We start from the raw sequence: 22,259 nt of genomic DNA on the forward strand, positions 1-22,259 counted from the left end.
CTTGAGACTGGAGCGCATGTTCACCTTCTAGCAGAACAACAACCCTAAATGTGCTGACAGAAGTATAATGACTCTGCCATTGAAACACATGACTGTGCTTTAATTTAAACCATTCCAAAGAGCAGACCTAAATCCCCTTTTTAGAATCTCACAAGACTTGAAAATTGCTGTTCAGATGCTCTTCTTCCAATCTCACCGAGATAGTTTGCAAAGAATGGAAAAAAAATACTGCTTTCTAGATGTGCAAAGCTGATAAGAGACGTACCCCAAAAGCCTTGGAGCAGTATTTGCAGAGAAAGGACTGACTCGGGGCTAAATACTTGGTTTTCTAAATTTTTTATGAAGATACGGTAAATCTGAAAATTGTGATATGCATATGTATCGTTTCCTTTAAACTTCACAAATACTTGCTGCATTGTATTGAGATATACCGTTGTGGCCAAAAGTATTGACACCCCTGCAATTATAGAATCGTAGAGTTGGAAGGGACCTCCTGGGCCATCTGGTCCAACCCCCTGCTCAAAGCAGGATTCGCTAAATCATCCCAGTCAGATGTCTGTCCAGCCTCTGTTTGAAGTCTTCCATTGAAGGAGAACTCACCACTTCTCGTGGCAGCTTGTTCCACTCATTGATCACTCTAACTGTCAAAAAGTTTTTTCTAATATCTAATGTGTCTCCTCCCATTCAGTTTCATCCCATTGCTTCTAGTCTTTCCTTGTGCAAATGAGAATAAAGTTGATCCTTCTACAATGTGACAGCCCTTTAGATATTTATAGACCGCTATTAAGTCTCCTCTCAGTCTTCTCTTTTGCAAACTAAACATTCCCAAATCCTGCAACCTTTCCTCATAAGACAGGGTTTGCAGACCAGTCACCATTCTGGTCGCTCTTTTCTGAACTTGCTACAGTTTGTTGATGTCTTTTTTAAAATGTGGTGCCCAAAACTGGACACAATATTCCAGATGAGGAATACTGTCAGATAATACTCAGTTTCTTCCTGAAAATGATTGCAAACACAAATTCTTTGGTGTTATTATCTTCATTTAATTTGTCTTAAATGAAAAACACAAAAAGAATTGTCCTAAAGCCAAATTGGATATAATTCCACACCAAACATAAAGAGGGTGGACAAAAGTATTGGCACTGTTCGAAAAATCATGTGGTGCTTCTCTAATTTGTGTAATTAACAGCACCTGTAACTTACCTGTGGCACCTAGCAGGTGTTGGCAATAACTAAATCACACTTGCAGCCAGTTGACATGGATTAAAGTTGACTCAACCTCTGTCCTGTGTCCTTGTGTGTACCACATTGAGCATGGAGAAAAGAAAGAAGACCAAAGAACTGTCTGAGGACTTGAGAAACCAAGAGGAAGCATGCGCAATCTCAAGGCTACAAGTCCATCTCCAAAGACCTGAATGTTCCTGTGTCTACCGTGCGCAGTGTCATCAAGAAGTTTAAAGCCCATGGCACTGTGGCTAACCTCCCTAGATGTGGACGGAAAAGAAAAATTGACAAGAGATTTCAACGCAAGATTGTGCGGATGTTGGATAAAGAACCTCGACTAACATCCAAACAGGTTCAAGCTGCCCTGCAGTCCGAGGGTACAACAGTGTCAACCTGTATTATCCGTCGGCGTCTGAATGAAAAGGGACTGTATGGTAGGAGACCCAGAAAGACCCCACTTCTTACCCCGAGACATAAAAAAGCCAGGCTGGAGTTTGCCAAAACTTACCTGAAAAAGCTTAAAACGTTTTGGAAGAATGTTCTTTGGTCAGATGAGACAAAAGTAGAGCTTTTTGGGCAAAGGCATCAACATAGAGTTTACAGGAGAAAAAAAGAGGCATTCAAAGAAAAGAACACGGTCCCTACAGTCAAACATGGCGGAGGTTCCCTGATGTTTTGGGTCTTCCAGCAGGACAATGACCCAAAACACACTTCAAAAAGCACTAGAAAATGGTTTGAGAGAAAGCACTGGAGACTTCTAAGGTGGCCAGCAATGAGTCCAGACCAGAATCCCATAGAACACCTGTGGAGAGATGTAAAAATGGCAGTTTGGAGAAGGCACCCATCAAATTTCAGGGACCTGGAGCAGTTTGCCAAAGAAGAATGGTCTAAAATTCCAGCAGAGCATTGTAAGAAACTCATTGATGGTTACCGGAAGCGGTTGGTCGCAGTTATTTTGGCTAAAGGTTGTGCAACTAAGTATTAGGCTGAGGGTGCCAATACTTTTGTCTGGCCCATTTTTGGAGTTTTGTGTGAAATGATCAATGTTTTGCTTCTTGCTTCATTCTCTTTTGTGTTTTTTCATTTAAGACAAATTAAATGAAGATAATACCAAAGAATTTGTGTTTGCAATCATTTTCAGGAAGAAACTGAGTATTATCTGACAGAATTGCAGGGGTGTCAATACTTTTGCCACAACTGTGTGTGTGTGTGTATAGAATATGAATATATATATATATATATATATATATATATATATATATATATATATAGCACTGTGTATCAAGCCACGCCCACTCCGCATAGCCACACTCACTCCACGTTGGCCCACTTTGTTAGTGCACACGGGCGGAGACATATTCACCTCGAAAGCCACCCTGCAATACTCACCGGCTGAGACGTCCCAGCCGCTGCTAGCTACAGTCAGCAGGGCCGCCGTCTTCAGAGTATCTGCGCAGCAGGCACAGGCCACATCTAGCTCCGTCGTGTCTAGAATGAACTTGCTCCTGTGAGGCATGACATCAAGGGAAGGGGAGGAGCCTTATAGATTACACCGCTGTGCTCATAACAGGAAGTTGCTGTGCATATGTAAGGGGAAGAGTGGAGTGAGGTGGAAAATGGAGAGGAGTTGTGGTGCTGCTGCAGTATGAGGCTTTGTATAAGGCCACATTTACACATTCAGTATTTGGTCAGTATTTTACCTCAGTATTTATAAATCAAAACCACGAGTGGGAGAAAAATGCAGAAGTGGTGACGTGTTTCTAATGTTCCTCTGATTATTTGTAAGCTAAAACTTGGAGTAAAACACTGAGGTAAAAATACTGACCAAATAACGTGTGAACGAGGTCTAAAGGAGAAAAGTGTGGTGCTGCAGAAGACGTAGTGCAATTTCTCTCGGGATCAATTGTTACCAATTATATATGGAAGAGGAGTGTGAGGTGCTGCCGGAGGAGGGGACTGTAATTGAGAAAAGCTGTGCTTTATGTGCAATATAATCATTATAAATTGTTATAACTAACCACATTCATTACTATGCCCGGGCAACGCCGGGCTCTTCAGCTAGTATCACATAAAATAAAAAAAAAATATCAAAACAAAATTTAAGTTTGTGGGTATAATATAAGGGGAGAAAAAAGTGGAAAAGCTCATGGGATATGAATAATTGTGTATATACAGCTCTTGCAAAAATGAAGAGACCACTGCAAAATTTTCAGTTTGTCTGATTTTTCTCGTTATAGGTATATTTTTGAGTAAATGTAAATTCCTCTTTTATTCTATAAACTACTGACAACATGTCTTCGAATTTACAAGCACTAAATTTTGTATTTATTTTCAGAAAATGAGAAACGGTCAAAATAAAAAAAAATAACCTCAAATAATGCTAAGAAAACAAGTTCATAATCATTTAGAAACAACAATATTACTGTTTTAACTCAGGAGGAGTTCAGAAATCAATATTTTGTGAAATAACCATGATTTTTAGTCACAGCTTTCATGCGTCTTGGCATACTTTCCATAAGTTTTTCACACTGTTTTTGGGTGACCTCATGCCACTCCTGGTACAAAAATTTAAGCAGTTCTTCATTTGATGGCTTGTGACTATCCATCTTCCTCTTGATTACATTCCAGAGGTTTTCAATGGGGTTCAGGTCTGGAGATTGGGCTGGCCTTGACAAGGATTTGATGTGGTCCTTCATCCACACATTGATTGACCTAGCTTTGTGGCATGGTGCATTGTCGTGCTGGAAAAAACAGTCCTCAGAGTTGGGGAATATTGCCTGAGCAGAAGGAATCAACTGTTTTTCCAGGATAACCTTGTATGCGGCTTGATTCATAACTCCTTCACAAAGAATAACATTCCCCATTCCAGCCTTGCTGAAGTATCCCCAGATCATCACTGATCCTCCACCAAATTTCACAGTGGGTGCAAGACTCTCCAGGTCTCTGTCTTAAGCATTAGATGACCATGTGTTGGGCAAAGCTGAAAATTCGACTCCTCAGAGAAGATTACCTTACTCCAGTCCTCTATGGTCCAATCCACATGGTGTTTGGCAAACTTTAGCCTGGCTTCTTATTGATGAAAGGCTTTTTTCTAGCTTTACATGACTTGAGCTCTAGGAGCCTGTTACGAACTGTTCTTGCCGTGCACTTCACCCCAGCTGCCATTTGCCATTCCTTTTGTAGGTCACTTGATGTCATCCTGCGGTTTCTGAGTGACATTGGAATAAGATGACTGTCATCTCAGTCAGTGGATTGTCGTTTTCACCCTCTGCCGGTCTGTAGCTTTGTTGTCCCCAATGTCTGCTGCTTGACCTTGTTGTATTGGACTGCCGTCTTAAAAATTTTAAGAATGGAGGCAACATGACGCTCACTGTATCTTTCTGCTAGTAAAGCCAAAATTGAGCCCTTCTTTTCCTCACTCAAGATTTTTCTTTTCAACTCGTTTGGCATGGTTAAAAGTTATTTTTTCATTCGTATTACTTTTGAGATATTACTAGCACTTGTTTTGCCATCCAGCTTGTCCTATTGCAAGAGGATTGTGAACACCACAGCAGAGTTCTTTATACTTTCCTTGGTTAATTACGATTTGGTTTAGGTGACCACCTAATCAGAAGCACATTAAGTAGAAAACCAGGGGAAGAGTCTTGAGGAGATCATTTGCATATTCCCAGTGCCTTCTGGGATAAGTGAAGAGTCTCTGCGAGCTCAACGATCACTGGGTTTTGGCCGTTGCAGCTGAAAAGAGGAAATCGGAAAACCAGGGGAAGAGTCTTGAGAGATCATTTGCATATTCCCAGTGCCTTCTGGGATAAGTGAAGAGTCTCCGCGAGCTCAACGATCACTGGGTTTTGGCCGTTGCAGCTGAAAAGAGAAAATCTGAAAAACTTTTGGCTCATCTTTCATCGTTTTTAAGAAATCTCAAGATAGAAGAGGCCAGGAGCCATCTGGTGAGCTGCATTTCTTGCTACATGTTCACAGACTTACCAGTGGAAAAGCCAAACTTCACATGCCACAAATGCAAGCTTGTGTCCCTGTTGGAGGAAAAGTTGCAAAATCTCGAAGAGAGGTTAGCTACGTTGAAGATCATTAAGGAAGGTGAAGAGTTCTTGGACAGAGCAGAATTATCTCTTCATGTTACAGAAAGAGAAGAAATTCGAAGTGCACCTGAAGAAACAGAGGAATGGAGACATGTGACCCATGGAAGCAGGAGGATCAGGAGGCAGTCAGCACCCATACTGCTCAGAAACCAGTACCAGGCTCTCACGCAGGAAAACGATGAAGAAATACATCAGGATAAGACTTTGCCAACAAACAGCAACCTTGTACGCCTTCAGAGTCCTCCTGGATGGAGAAAGAAAAATGTTGTGAAGAAGAAACTGAGAGTGGTGGTCATGGGGGATTCCCTGTTGAGAGGAACAGAGGCCGCTATCTGCAGACCGGATATAACTTCAAGAGAAATGTGCTGTCTTCCAGGTGCAAAAATTAAAGATGTGTCTGACAGGATATCAGGACTCTTCAGACCTACAGATGACTACCCATTCCTGCTACTACATGTGGGGACAAATGACACCGCAAGAAACGACCTGGAAACCATCTGCAGAGACTTTGAAGACTTAAGCAAGAAAGTGAAAGAACTGGGAGCGCAGGTGGTCTTCTCTTCCATCCTCCCAGTGGATGGCCATGGAACAAGGAGGTGGAATAAGATTCTGCAGGTATACAACTGGCTACGTCGATGGTGCCGTCTGCAACGATTTGGATTTCTGGATCACGGAATGAACTACTTATACGATGGACTACTTGCTAGAGATGGGGTGCACCTTACGAAGACTGGAAAGCATGTATTTGGAAGTCGCCTTGCTACACTTGTAAGGAGAGCTTTAAACTAGAACAACATGGGAAGGGAAGCAAAAGACCAGAAAAAGCCATACACATGACAAATGCTATTGAGAACTCTGCTATTAGAAGTGGAAAGGAAGAACAAAGACGAAAAAATCTAATTAATAAAAATATTGGAGAAAGAGAAACCAATCACAAACTAAAATGTTTCTATACTAATGCACAAAGCATGGGCAACAAACAAGGAGAATTGGAACTACTAACACAGGAAAAGAAATATGATGTCATTGGAATCACTGAAACTTGGTGGGACAATACACATGATTGGAATACAAGACTAGAAGGTGTAATATCCACACGTTATGAAGAATTCAAGGTATTAAACTTTAGATATGTTTTATTCTTCGTTCTCCAGCACACAGCATAACAGTTACATCCCCATGCGGCACCAAAGTGAAAGTGAAACTTCCCTTCTCATCCCTCTTGTCTCCACCCCCAAGTCCCATAAGTCTGGCTTTCTTAAAGAGACAGATCTAATCATTATACATTACAGAAGGATACAACTTATTTGCAAGAAACAGACTTGATAAACGAGGAGGGGGTGTCGCATTGTATGTTAGAAACGCATATATCTGCACAGAGATTGAAGCTTCAGAGACTGGGAGTTCTGTGGAAACTGTTTGGGTAAGAATACAAGGACAGAACAATGGAAAGGACACCATTGTAGGCATTTACTACAGGCCGCCTGTGCAAGCTGAAGATATGGATGAACTCTTTATGCATCAAATGGCCAAGTTCTCCAAAAAATATGACACAGTTGTCATGGGAGATTTCAACTATCCAGACATTTGTTGGGAATCTCTCTCAGGCAAAACTAACAGGTCAAGGAAATTCTTATCCTCTCTTGCTGACAACTTTATCTTCCAAAAGGTAAGGGAGAAAACAAGGGGAACTGCTACCTTGGATCTAATCCTTATAAACAGGGGGGAAATGGTTGAGGAGGTAAAAGTGGCTGGGACCCTAGGAGGTAGCGACCATGCTATTTTAGAATTTTGGATAACTAGAGGCGGAAGACCTGTGAAGACTCAGACATCAAGGTTAGATTTCAGAAAGGCAGATTTTAAGGGATTCAGAAAGAGAATTGGAGGGATCCAATGGCTGGATATCCTTAAAGACAAAAATGTCCAGGAAGGATGGGAAATCTTGAAAAATGAAATTCTCAAAGCACAATTGTTAACAATTCCGAAAAGAGGGAAGAATAGGAAGCATTTAAGGAAACCAGGATGGATGAACACAGAACTTAAGCACATGCTAAAAAGGAAGAAAAAAATGTTTATAAAATGGAAAGAGGGAGGCATATCTAAAGAAGAATATAATGCTGTCTGCAGAACCTGCAGGGCACAAATCAGATTATCTAAAGCTGATAATGAATTGAGGCTTGCAAGAGATGTCAAAAGCAATAATAAAGGATTTTGGGGATATGTCAAAAGTAAAAGAAAAGTCAAAGATGCTATAGGATTTTTACAGGATGAAAATGATGAAATGGTAAGACAGGATGTTGAGAAGGCTGAACTTTTAAATTCCTATTTTGCATCTGTTTTCTCTCAGAAAGGAAATGTAGCATCAACTGTTCTTCACTGTCCTATTAAGGGAATAGAAGAATCCAGGATATCTATAAACAGAAAGATAGTAAGGAAACACTTAGCTAACCTAAATGAATTCAAGTCTCCAGGTCCAGATGAATTACACCCCAGAGTACTGAAAGAGATAGCAGAAGAAATTTTTGAACCCCTCTCCATAATCTCTGAAAATTCTTGGAGAACAGGAGAAGTGCCAGAAGACTGGAGAAGAGCAAATGTTCCTATCTTCAAAAAGGGGAAGAAGGTGGACCCAGGCAACTATAGGCCGGTGAGTCTGACTTCTATACCAGGAAAGATCTTTGAACAAATTATTAAACAACATGTATGTCAATACCCGGATAAGAATGAAGTGATTAAACAGAGTCAGCATGGGTTTGTAACTAATAAGTCATGTCAGACTAACTTAATTTCCTTCTATGACGGTATCACTGATTGGGTGGATCAAGGAAATGCTGTAGATATAGTATATCTTGACTTCAGCAAAGCATTTGACAAAGTCTCTCATACAATCCTTAATGAAAAAATGACTAAGTATGGAATGGACAAGGCAACTGTGTTAGGTGGATTCATAACTGGCTTAGTGATCGGACCCAAAGAGTGGTCGTAAATGGCTGCACATCCAGTTGGAAGAATGTCTCAAGTGGGGTACCACAGGGCTCTGTCCTGGGCCCTGTATTGTTCAACATCTTTATCAACGATTTAGATGAAGGAATTGAGGGTAAACTGATTAAATTTGCTGATGACACAAAGCTAGGAGGGATAGCTAATACTAGAGAAGAGAGAGAGAGAGGATTCAAAAAGATTTAAATAAACTGGAGAAGTGGGCAGCAACTAACAGAATGGTTTTTAACAGGGAGAAATGCAAAGTACTACATCTGGGCAATAAAAATGAAAAAAGCATATATAGAATGGGAGGAATAGGGCTAAGTGACAGCACATGTGAAAAAGACTTGGGTATACTAATAGATCACAGACTGAATATGAGTCAACAGTGTGATGCAGCAGCAAAAAAGGCAAATGCAATTCTAGGATGTATTAACAGAAGCATACAGTCTAGATCACGTGAAGTCATTATTTCCCTCTACTCCTCTTTGGTCAGACCTCATCTGGAATATTGTGTCCAGTTTTGGGCACCACATTTTAAAAAAGACATCAACAAACTGGAGCAAGTTCAGAAAAGAGTGACCAGAATGGTGACCGGTCTGCAAACCCTGTCTTATGAGGAAAGGTTACAGGATTTGGGAATGTTTAGTTTGCAAAAGAGAAGACTGAGAGGAGACTTAATAGCTGTCTACAAATATCTCAAGGGCTGTCACATTGTAGAAGGATCAACTTTATTCTCATTTGCACAAGGAAAGACTAGAAGCAATGGGATGAAACTGACTGGGAGGATACACAGATTAGATATTAGAAAAAACTTTTTGACAGTTAGAGTGATCAATGAGTGGAACAGGCTGCCACGAGAAGTGGTGAGTTCTCCTTCAATGGAAGTCTTCAAACAGAGGCCGGACAGACATCTGACTGGGATGATTTAGCGAATCCTGCTTTGAGCAGGGGGTTGGACCAGATGGCCCAGGAGGTCCCTTCCAACTCTACGATTCTATGATTCTAGAAAGAGGTGTACTCTGGTTGGAATTCAACTGACACTGGAATGGAATGGCTGTCAGACATGTGGAGAAGCTGATTTTTTATAAAACTGTGCCTTGGTCTCTAAATTTATATTTTTATATATATACTGTATATACTCGTGTTTAAGCTGAGCCGAGTATAAGCCAACCCCCCTAATTTTGCCACAAAAAACTGGGAAAACTTACTGACTCGCGTATAAGCCTAGGGTGGAATATGCAGCAGCTACTGGTACATTTCAAAAATAAAAATAGATACCAATAAAAGTAAAATTGAGACATCAGTAGGTTAAATGTTTTTGAATATACAGTACAGACCAAAAGTTTGGACACACCTCATTCAAAGAGTTTTCTTTATTTTCATGTCTATGAACATTGTAGATTCACTCTAAAGGCATCAAAACTATGAATTAACACATGTGGAATTATATAATTAACAAAAAAGTGTGAAACAACTGAAAATGTCTTATATTCTAGATTCTTCAAAGTAGCCACCTTTTGCTTTGATTACTACTTTGCACTCTCTTGGCATTCTCTTGATGAGCTTCAAGAGGTAGTCACCGGAAATGGTTTTCACTTCACAGGTTTAATAAGTGGGATTTCTTGCCTTATAAATGGGGTTGGGACCATCAGTTGTGTTGTGCAGAAGTCTGGTGGATACACAGCTTATAGTCCTACTGAATAGACTGTTAAAATTTGTATTATGGCAAGAAAAAAGCAGCTAAGTAAAGAAAAATGAGTGGCCATCATTACTTTAAGAAATGAAGGTCAGTCAGTCCGAAAAATTGGGGAAACTTTGAAAGTGTCCCCAAGTGCAGTGGCAAAAACCATCAAGCGCTACAAAGAAACTTGCTCACATGAGGACCGCTCCAGGAAAAAAAGACCAAGAGTCACCTCTGCTGCAGAGGATACGTTAATCTGAGTTACCAGCCTCAGAAATCGCAGGTTAACAGCAGCTTAGATTAGAGACCAGGTCAATTCCACACAGAGTTCTAGCAGCAGACACATCTCTACAACAACTGATAAGAGGAGACTTTGTGCAGCAGGCCTTCATGGTAAAATAGCTGCTAGAAACTATTGCTAAGGACAGGCAACAAGCAGAAGAGACTTGTTTGGGCTAAAGAACACAAGGAATGGATATTAGACCAGTGGAAATCTGTGCTTTGGTCTGATGAGTCCAAATTTGAGATCTTTGGTTCCAACGACTGTGTCTTTGTGCGATGCAGAAAAGGTGAACGGATGGACTCTACATGCCTGGTTCCCATCGTGAAGCATGGAGGAGGAGGTGTGATGGTGTGGGGTTGCTTTGCTGGTGACACTTTTGGGGATTTATTCAAAATTGAAGGCATACTGAACCAGCATGGCTACCACAGCATCTTGCAGCTGCATGCTATTCCATCCGTGTAGTTGGACCATCATTTATTTTTCAACAGGACAATGACCCCAAACACACCTCCAGGCTGTGTAAGGGCTATTTGACCTAGAAGGAGAGATGGGGTGCTACGCCAGATGACCTGGCCTCCACAGTCACCAGACCTGAACCCAATCGAGATGGTTTGGGGTGAGCCTGGACCGCAGAGTGAAGGCAAAAGGGTCAACAAGTGCTAAGCATCTCTGGGAACTCCTTCAAGACTGTTGGAAGACCATTTCTGGTGACTACCTCTTGTAGCTCATCAAGAGAATACCAAGAGTGTGCAAAGCAGTAATCAAAGCAAGCTACTTTGAAGAACCTAGAATATAAGACATTTTCAGTTGTTTCACTCTAATTATATAATTCCACATGTGCTAATTCATAGTTTTGATGCCTTCAGAGTGAATCTACAATTTTCATAGTCATGAAAATAAAGAAAACTCTTTGAATGAGAAGGTATGTTCAAACTTTTGGCCTGTACTGTACATATTGATTCAGGAGCCCCATATAATGCTCCATACAGTTCATAATGGCCCCATAAGATACGCCATGCAAAATACACCACATATAATGCTGCACAAAGGTTAATAATGGCCCCATAAGATGCTCCATAGAATAATATGCCCCATATGCTGCTCCAAAAAGGTTATGGCCCCATATGCTGCTCCATAGATTATGCCCCTATAAGAAGCTCCATAGATTATGCCCCCTTAAGATGCTCCATAGATTATGCCCCCTTAAGATGCTCCATAGAATATGATCCATAGACTATGCACCATATGCTGCCCCATAAGATGCTCCATTGATTATGCCCCCATATGCTGCCACTGCAAATAAAAAATTACATACCTCTTGTCGCTGGGGGCCAGCTGCCGGTGTCACCGCTGGCTCAGGACCCCGGCACCTAAGATAATCAGCTGTCCCCATTCCAACGCTGCTCACCGCTGTCTGCCGGGTCCTCTGTCAGTGACTGTTCAGGCAGAGCGTGCGGCACGCACTAACCACATCATCGCGCCTGCTGCTGCCTGAACGTCACTGACAGACGACCCGACAGACAGCGGCGAGCAGCATTGGAATGGGAATAGGTGAATATCGCATATACCTACCCCCTCCTGGCCCGGTCTCTGCAGCCCCCCCCGCTTCTCCCATAGTCTCCCTTCAGCGGTCACGTGGTACTTCTCATTAAAGTCATAAATATGCGCATATTCATGACTTTACTGAGCGGTACCACGTGACCGCTCAAGGAAGGAAGGGAGTCCGTGGGAGAAGCGGGGGGCTGCAGAGACGCGCCGGGGGTGTAAGTATGATCTGACACCCCCACTCGTCTGGCGTATATGACTTGCGTATAAGCCGAGAGGGGGACTTTCAGCCCAAAAAAAATGGGCTGAAAATCTCCGCTTATACGCGAGTATATACGGTGTGTGTGTGCATATATATATATATCACATCAAAACCCTATCATGCGCAGCCCATTCTCCAGACCTGAACCCTATTGAAAACCACTGGAATGTATTCAAGAGGGTGATGGATAGTCACAGGCCATCAAGCAAAGAAGAACAGCTTACATTTTTGTGCCAGAAGCAGTGTAACATAGTTATTAAGGTTGAAGGAAGACTTTAAGTCCATCTAGTTCAACCCATATCCTACCCTAACTTGCCCTAAGGCTGTGTGCACACGATGCAGATTTGCAGCGGTTCCGCAGCGGATTTTACCGCGCAGAAACGTTGCATTTCTGCATTGTGATGTACAGTACCATTAAAAGCAATGAAAAAAAAAAAACGCTGTGCAGACGCTGCGGATTTTTCCGCGGTACAAAATCCGCAGCATGTTACTTCTTTTGTGCGGTTTTCTATCTCCCCTGTCACCAAATCCGCAGGGGGAAAACCGCAATAGAAAACCACATGAAAAATGGAAGAAATCCGCAGGAAAAATGCAGGTCATTTGACCTGCGGTTTTCTTCCATTCTGCACGGAAAAATCCGCAGGGCCAAAAAGTACGTCTGCACTGAGCCTAACATGTTGATCAAGAGGAAGGCAAAAAATAACCCCATGTGGCAAACAGTAAGCTTCACATTGGGGAAAAAAATTCCTTCCCGACTCCACATAAGGCAATAAGACTAGCTCCCTGGATCAACGCAATATTAAGGAAACTAGTGTATATACCCTGTAATATTATACTTTTCAAGAAAGGCATCCAGTCCCTTGAATTTTATTAGGGAATCACTCATTACAACATCATATGGCAGAGAGTTCCATAGTCTCACTGCTCTTACAGTAAAGAATCCGCGTCTGTGAGTATGCTTAAACCTTCTTTCCTCCAGACGTAGAGGATGCCCCCTTGTCCCCGTCACAGGTCTAAGAGTAAAAAGATCATTAGAAAGGTCTTTGTATTGTCCCTGCATATATTTATACATTGTAATAAGATCACCCCTAAGCCTTCGATTTTCCAAACTAAATAACCCCAAGTGTAATAACCTGTCTTAGTATTGCAGACCCCCTAGTTCCCTAATAACCTTGGTCGCTCTTCTCTGCACCCGCTCCAGTTCAGCTATGTCTTTCTTATACACCGGAGACCAGAACTGTACACAGTATTCTAAGTGTGGTCGCACTAGTGACTTATATAGAGGTAAAATTATGTTCTCCTCATGAGCATCTATGCCTCTTTTAATGCATCCCATTATTTTATTTGCCTTTGCAGCAGCTGCCTGACACTGGCCGCTAAACGTGAGTTTGTCGTCCACCCATACACCCAGGTCTTTTTCAGTGACCGTTTTGCCCAGTGTTTTACAATTAGAGGGAAGGTGCCGCAATTTTATATAATTTGCAAAAAAGAGAGTAAGTAACAAAACATGTTGTTTCAGCAAATCTACTAACTAGGATTTATGGTTTGTTTGTAATAATGTTTTAATGTAGCCACTGGGCGCTGCCATCTTGATTTGCAGATCTGTGGAGGACTCATACAGTCTGCAAATATGGCCGTCCCTGGACATAGGAGACTGTGGTCAGTTCCCGACCCCATCTCTAACATTGCAGCCTCATTAGCAGTGAACTGGGCACGCCCCTGTGGGCTGCACCATTCACTGCTGTAGGTGTGGCTGGGCGCCATTTTACTGTAGCCCAGTGCTTTCTGCTGAGCTCCACTTTCTGCTCTACTGTCCTCCTGCTCTGTCTCCGCCTCCTCACTCACAGCCCCAGTGATCTCCGGTAATCTGACACCTTCCCTTTTATGACAGCTTTTATGGCTGTCTGAGGAGGACAGTGACATTATACAGCCCATAGTCTAGTGTATGGGGGGGGGGGCAGTTACCAGTGTGGGCATATCTGTAATACTGTCTCGTGTGATAGTCTGCTGAGCCGTGTATCTAATCCTCCCCTGTGTGATACAGCTGAGCCGTGTATCTAATCCTCTCCTGTGTGATACTGACTGCTGAGCCTTTTACCTAATCCTATCCTGTGTGATGCTGAGCTGTGTATCTAATCCTCTCTTTTGTGATACTGTCTGCTGAGCAGTGTATCTAATCCTATCCCGTGTGATACTGTCTGCTGAGCTGTGCATCTAATCCTCTTTTGTGTGATCCTGTCTGCTGAGCCATGTATCTAATCCTATCCCGTGTGATACTGTCTGCTGAGCTGTGTATCTAATCCTCTCTTTTGTGATACTGTCTGCTGAGCTGTGTATCTAATCCTATCCCGTGTGATACTGTCTGCTGAGCCGTGTATCTAATCCTATCCCGTGTGATACTGTCTGCTGAGCTGTGTATCTAATCCTCTCTTGTGTGATACTGACTGAGCAGTGTATCTAATCCTATCCCGTGTGATTCTGTCTACTGAGCCGTGTATCTAATCCTATCCCGTGTGATACGGTCTGCTGAGCTGTGTATCTAATCCTCTCTTGTGTGATACTGTCTGCAGAGCTGTGTATCTAATCCTCTCTTGTGTGATACTGTCTGCTGAGCCGTGTATCTAATCCTATCCCGTGTGATACTGCTCTCCTGAAATACTCTGTGCTGCTGTCACCCTGCTGGTTTTATGTGTAATCTACATGGTGGTATTGTGTATGATCTATATGGCGGCATTATGTGTGAAGTATATGGCGGTATTATGTGAGAACACTATGGCAGTATTATCTGCTAAAAGCAGACCCATTCTAGGGTGGTTCTGGCTGAGCACCTGCACACGGGTCAGGGGTAATAGGTGCAGTCAGGGGAGGGCTGGTGAGGCAGCTGAAGAGAGGGGTCTCATTTTTATTGTTACTGTATGGCTACATTTCCCCCAGCCTGCTTCCCAGCGTCACCCCGGACTTAGCCTGTCGCCTCGCTTTCACACATCGCCAGGACAGGATCTGAGGAGGGGAATGGGGTCTTTGCCTGCAAAGTCTGGATCAGAACAGGCCATCAAGCAGCAGAAATGTTTCCTGGATTTCTGTGCTGCTGTCACCCTGCTCCTCCCCCATATATCTCCCTCTGTGCCACCCATAGACCAGCACACTGCTCTCCTGAAATACTCTGTGCTGCTGTCACCCTGCTCCCAGAATCCTTCCTGCCTGCCATCCTCAGTGACCGAAGACCCCATTCCTTTCCTCAGATCCTGTCCTGGCGATGCGTGAAAGCGAGGCGACAGGGGCCTGATATATGGTGGAAGGAGCAGAGTGACAGCAGCACAGAGTATTTCAGAAGAGCAGTGCGCTGGTCTATGGGGGGGGCACTCTGTTCGGTGCCAGGGATTGTACATCGAGTGCTGTCTTTTATACACATGGATGGACCGTCTGCTTGTCTGCTCCACAGAAATCCAGGAAACATTTCTGCTGATTGATGACCTGTTCTGATCCAGACGTTACATGCAAAGACAGTCAGTAACTTTGCAGGCCCCATCAAAATGGCTGCTCACTGTGTTCCTACAGTCATGACCAAAAGTTTTGAGAATGACACAAATATTAATTTTTACAAAGTCTACTGCTTCATTTTTTCTAATGGCAATTTGCATATACTCCAGAATGTTATAAAGAGTGATCAGCTTAACAGCAATTACTTGCAAAGTCAATATTTGCCTAGAAAATGAACTTTATCCCCCAAAACACATTTCAACATCATTGCAGCCCTGCCTTAAAAGGACCAGCTAACATCGTTTCAGTGATTGATCTCCAGCCCTGTCCTCATCAACACCCACACCTGTGTTAATGGAGCAATCTGTCATGATTAAGTAAGAATGACACCACTGGACACTTTAAAAGGAGGCTGGTGCTTGGCATCATTGTTTCTCTTCTGTTAACCATGGTTATCTCTAAAGAAACACATGCAGTCATCATTGCACTGCACAAAAATGGCCTAACAGGGAAGAGTATCGCAGCTAGAAAGATTGCACCTCAGTCAACAATCTATCACATCATCAAGAACTTCAAGGAGAGAGGTTCCCTTGTTGCCAAAAAGGCTCCAGGGCGCCCAAGACCGACCAGCAAGCGCCAGGACCGTCTCTTAAAAGTGTTTCAGCTGCGGGATCGGGCTACCAGCAGTGCAGAGCTTGCTCAGGAATGGCAGCAGGCAGGTGTGAGTGCATCTGCACGCACTGTGAGGCGGAGACTCTTGGAGCAAGGCCTGGTCTCAAGGAGGGCAGCAAAGAAGCAACTTCTCTCCAGGAAAAACATCATGGACAGACTGATATTCTGCAAGAGGTACAGGGAGTGGACTACTGAGGACTGGGGTAAAGTCATTTTCTCTGATGAATCCCCTTTTCGATTGTTTGGGACATCTGGAAAACGGCTTATTTGGAGAAGACCAGGTGAGCGCTACCACCAGTCTTGTCTCATGCCAACTGTCAAGCATCCTGAAACCATTCATGTGTGGGGTTGCTTCTCAGCCAAGGGAATGGGCTCTCTCTCAGTCTTGCCTAAAAACACAGCCATGAATAAAGAATGGTACCAGAATGTCCTCCAAGAGCAACTTCTCCCAACCGTCCAAGAGCAGTTTGGTGATCAACAATGCCTTTTTCAACATGATGGAGCACCTTGCCATAAAGCAAAGGTGATAACTAAATGGCTCAGGGAACAAAACATAGAGATTTTGGGACCATGGCCTGGAAACTCCCCAGATCTTAATCCCATTGAGAACTTGTGGTCAATCATCAAGAGACGGGTGGACAAACAAAAACCTTCAAATTCAGACAAAATAAAAGCATTGATTTTGCAAGAATGGACTGCTATCAGTCAGGATTTGATCCAGAAGTTGATTGAGAGCATGCCAGGGAGAATTGCTGAGGTCTTGAAGAAGAAGGGTCAACACTGCAAATATTGACTTGCTGCATTAAACTCATTCTAATTGTCAATATAACCTTTTGCTACTCATAATATGATTGCAATTATATTTCTGTATGTGATAAAAACATCTGACAAACCCACATAAAAACCAGAGGCCAGCAGATCATGTGAAAATATAATATTTGTGTCATTCTCAAAACTTTTGGCCATGACTGTAGATGTCATAGGTTTTTGTGCCAGATTTCAGTAGCTGCTCCCCCTAGTGTTAACAAGTGGAAATGCCAAACTTTTTAAAATTTTTCATATTTTGCAAAATTAAAAACAAATGATATTTTTTTAAGAAAATGTAAACATTAATTCTTTACATTTTTTCCATTGCTGAAAAAAAATTTTTTAGATGGCACCTTCCCTTTAAGCACATACTTATACATCTTGTTCGTTCTACCCAAGTGCATGGCCTTACATTTATCCCCATTAAAGCTCATTTGCCATTTATCAGCCCAAGCTTCTAGTTTACATAAATCCTCCTGTAATATAAAATTGTCCTCTGTATTGATTGCCCTGCTGAGTTTAGTGTCATCTGCAAATATTGAAATTCTACTCTCTATGCCCCCTACAAGGTCATTAATAAATGTTAAAAAGAAGCGGGCCCAAAACTGACCCCTGTGGTACCCCACTGCTAACCGTGACCCATCCGAGTGTGCTCCATTAATAACCACCCTTTGTTTCTTATCCCTGAGCCAGCTCTTAACCCACCTACACATTTTCCCCTCTCCCCATTGTTCTCATTTTATGTATCAAACTTTTGTGTGGCACTGTATCTAAAGCTTTTGAAAAGTCCATGTACACCACGTCCACTGCATTCCCTTGGTCCAGTCCTGAACTTACCTCTTCATAAAAGCTTATCAGATTAGTCTGACAGGAACGGTCCCTTGTAAACCCATGTTGATATTGGGTCATGAGGTTATTCTTCTCCAGATACTCCAGTATAGTATCTCTTAGAAAACCCTCCAGGATTTTGCCCACAGTTGAGGTTAAACTTACTGGCCTATAATTTCCAAGTTCAGTTTTTGTCCCCTTTTTTCATATTGGCACCACATTTGCTATACGCCAGTCCTGTGGTACAGACCCTGTTATTATGGAATCTTTAAAGATTAAAAATAATGGTCTATCTGTGACTGTGCTTAATTCCTGCAGTACTCGGGGGTGTATCCCATCCGGGCTCGGGGATTTGTCAATTTTAGTGATTCTTAGACGCCGCCGTACTTTCTGCTGGGTTAAGCAGGTGACATTTAATGGAGAATTTTTATCCCTGATTATGCTTTCAGTCATGGGATTTTCTTGTGTAAATACTGTTGAAAAAGTCATTTAGCATATTGGCTTCTTCCTCATCCACCATTTCACCCAGACTATTTTTAAGGGGGCCAACACTATCATTTTATAGCTTCTTACTTTTTATGTAAAGAATATTTTGGTATTATTTTTACTTTCTCTGACAATGAGTCTCTGTCTCAATCTTTGCTGTCTTGATTTTCTTTTTACAGAATTTATTTAATTTTCTGTATTTATTTAATGCCTCATCACTACCTACTTGCTTTAATTCTCTAAATGCTTTATTTTTATCTCTTATTGCACCCCTTACAGCTCTATTTAGCCATAGTGGTTTCTTCCTATTTCTAGCATGTTTTATTCCCATATGGTATATATTGTGCACAGGTCCTATTCAGGATGCTAATAAACGTCTCCCATTTTCTTTGTGTATTTTTATGTCTCAGGATATCGTCCCAGTTAATTGCACCAAGATCATCTCTCATCTGTTGGAAATTTGCCTTCCTGAAGTTTAGTGTCCTTGTACCCCCTCTACTACACATCTTATTAAAGGATACACGAAAACTTATTAATTTGTGATCACTATTACCCAAGTGACCCTCAACCCTTATATTTGATATGCGGTGTGGCCTGTTGGTTAATATTAGATCTAGGAGTGCCCCCCCTCTTTTTGGGTCCTGAACCAGTTGTGAAAGGTAATTGTCTCTCATAGTTGTCAAAAACCTATTACCTTTGCTGGAACTGCAGGTTTCGGTTCCCCAATGTATTTCAGGGTAGTTGAAGTCCCCCATAATAATGACTTCTCCTTGAGTCGCAGCTTCATCTATTTGCTTTATGAGGATATTTTCTGTTGCTTCCATTATTTTTGGAGACTTATAACAAACCCCTATCAGTAATTTATTAATTTATTATTTTTTCCTCCTCCCCTTATCTCCACCCACAGGGACTCTACATTTTCATTAGATTCATATATATTATCACGAAGGATGGATTTTAAGGATGATTTTACATATAAACACACGCCTCCCCCTCGCTTATTTGTTCGGTCATTTCTCAACAGACTATAGCCCTGTAAATTAACCGCCCAGTCATGGCTGTCGTCCAGCCATGTCTCAGATATGTCACCCACCATGTCATAATTATGTTCCAACAACATTAACTCCAATTCCTCCATTTTGTTGGCGAGTGTGAAAGACAGGTGGAAAGCATGCAAAGACGCATGAAAGCTGTTTTTAAAAACCATGGTTATTCCACAAAATATTGATTTCTGAACTCTTACTGAGTTAAAACATTAGTATTGTTGTTTCTAAATGATTATGCCCTTGTTTTATTTGCATTATTTGAAGTCTGAAAGCACTTTTTTTTTTTTATTTTGACCATTTCTCCTTTTCAGAAAAAAAAAAAAAATATTACTTGGAAATTCGGAGACATGTCAGAAGTTTGTAGACTAAAAGAACATTTTACTCAAAAATATACCTATAAAGAGAAAAATCACAAACTGAACATTTGGAAGTGGTCTCTTAATTTTTGCCATAACTGTATATAATTTATTATGCATATGCACGTACACACTCTTTGGACTTATTATGATTGCTGACAACTTTCTTATGCCCCCACAATTAGGTCCTGGTATGAGACCGCCAATGGGAGCTCACATGCCAATGATGCCTGGTCCTCCTATGATGCGCCCACCTGTACGACCCATGATGCTGCCGTCTCGCCCTGGCATGGCACGTCCTGACCGATAGACCAAATCAACAGGTCAAGCTCCATAGCAAATACGTTGGAGAAGCTCTTACGAGTTTTAGTAATTTTGACATGCTGATGTCTCCAATATTTCTCGCTATGGAAATTTCCAATTTAGAGGTTGTCCAAAGTTCATAAATGGGTAAAATTGCTTGTAAGAACAAGCAACTTTGCATTTTAACTTGTAAATGTAAAATTATTATTTCCGCTCTAAAGAACAGAGATTTAATAATACCAGCCTGAGAGAGTACAGTTCGGACCAATGACGTATACATGAAATCTTCAGAAGCACTCTGCCACCGTTAAAGCAGGATGCAGATTCGTGACGAGAATCAAATCCCTTTTAAGTGCTATTGGATTATATATCCATTAAAACAGAATTTTTTTTTTTTTTTTTTTGCTGGTCGTACCAGACTTTAAAACATTTGAATCTGCATGGTTCTGTTTATGACGAGCCTCAGCACATATGGTATTTATACAAGTTTGCCAAATTCACATAACAAGTTATTAACGTACCTTATTTTTGTCATTTAAAATTTGTTTTTTATTAAAGATTGTGTAATTTTTTTTTTTTTCCATTTCATGGTATTTAAAAAGTAGTTATATTGATAATTTGTATTCGTGTGTTTGTTGGTACACCTGCAAGGCCATTGGCAATAAATCATTTGACAACTAAGTTGCATTACACTTGCATTTCATTTTTCAGCTGCCCCATGCGTCCATACTCTTACATTTATCAACCTAATTCCCAGCCAAATTCTCTGCTTTGATTGTGAGGCACTTAATGGGTTTAGGGCTCATCATTCTGCGTATAAGACAGACAAGTGCAATCCAATAAAAAAAATCTGCTTGCACTCTGACTAATGTTCTTCAATGATTCAGTGGTTTTCTGAATTTTTTTTTAACGATATATACTCGTGTATAAGCCGAGATTTTCAGCCCAATATGTGCATATTCATGTGTAATGAGCGGCACCACGTGACCGCTGAAGACAGGAAGGGAGACAGTGGAGAAGCGAGCGAGGCTGCAGAGAATGCGTCAGGATGGGTGAGTATAGCGATATTCACCTGTCCCAAGGTCCATCGCTGCTCACCGCTGTCTCTGCTGCATCCTATGTCAGTGACGTTTAAGCAGCAGGGGGCGCGGTGACGTGATTAGTGCACGCCGCCCCTCTGCTGGCTGAACAGTCACTGACAAGCAGCAGGCAGCGACGATGGACCCAGGAGAGGTGAGTATGGCTTTTTTTTTTTGCAGCATATGGGGGCATATTCTATGGAGCAACATATGGGGGGCATATTCTATGGAGCAGCATATGGGGCATATTCTATGGGGCAGTATTTGGGGGCATAGTCTATGGAGCAGCATATATGGGGCATATTCAATGGGGCAGCATATGGGGGCATAGTCTATGGATTCCACCCTCGGCTTATACACGAGTCAATAAGTTTTCCCAGTTTTTTGTGGCAAAATTAGGGGGGGGGGGGGTCAGCTTATACACGGGTCGGCTCATACACGGTACTTTTTTTTTCTCATCTGCAATCTGGATGAGAAAAAATATTGCCGCATGCCGCGAGTGGCCACATATATCAGACAGGACTCGCCAATGCAGTTAAATGGGAGCAAGAATAAAAGTCGGACTGTGTGTGCCATCCACATTTTATGCACACCTCATAAGAAACCCGACACTTTATCAGCCAAGCACAGTAAATTCACAACCCGATCTGATAGAATAGATAGAAATGTCAGTGATAAATACACTGCCTCAAAAAATAGTGCTAAAATACCACATCCTAGATATCACTGAATGAGATATTCCAGTTACAAATCATTAGTCAATACATAATGGAACGCATTGAGCACAATAAAATATAAAAATGACCAATGTAAATCAAAATTAACCCCAAGGTGGTTTACACGTTAATGACGAAGACAATTTTTACAATTCTGACCACTGCCACTTTGAGGTAATATCTCTGGAACTGATTCTGCAATTTTTTTTTTGTTTGGATATATTGTACTTCATGATAGTAATTAATTTCTACGAATATGACTTGCGATTATTTGTGAAAAAAACAAATTTGGAAAATTTTGCAATTTTCACTTTGAATTCTTATCCCCTTAAATCAGAGAGAGATGTCACACAAAATTAATAAAGTTTCCCACATGTCTACTTTACATCAGCACAATTTCTGAACCAAT

General features: G+C 41.7%; 1 protein-coding gene across 1 annotated transcript in view; it reads left to right on the top strand.

The window, feature by feature from the left end:
- Positions 1–20,736, top strand: part of SNRPC (small nuclear ribonucleoprotein polypeptide C) — a 154,936-nt gene extending 134,200 nt beyond the window's left edge. Inside the window, exon 6 of the mRNA XM_073575635.1 lies at positions 19,938–20,736. Coding sequence (XP_073431736.1) covers positions 19,938–20,062 — 125 coding nt within the window. The 3' untranslated portion in view covers positions 20,063–20,736. The remainder of the gene's footprint in view (positions 1–19,937) is intronic.
- The last annotated feature ends 1,523 nt before the right edge of the window (positions 20,737–22,259 follow it).

Source organism: Dendrobates tinctorius, unplaced genomic scaffold (genome assembly GCF_039654945.1).
Source record: "Dendrobates tinctorius isolate UK_male_01 unplaced genomic scaffold, ASM3965494v1 ptg000045l, whole genome shotgun sequence".
Classification (NCBI taxonomy): domain Eukaryota; kingdom Metazoa; phylum Chordata; class Amphibia; order Anura; family Dendrobatidae; genus Dendrobates; species Dendrobates tinctorius.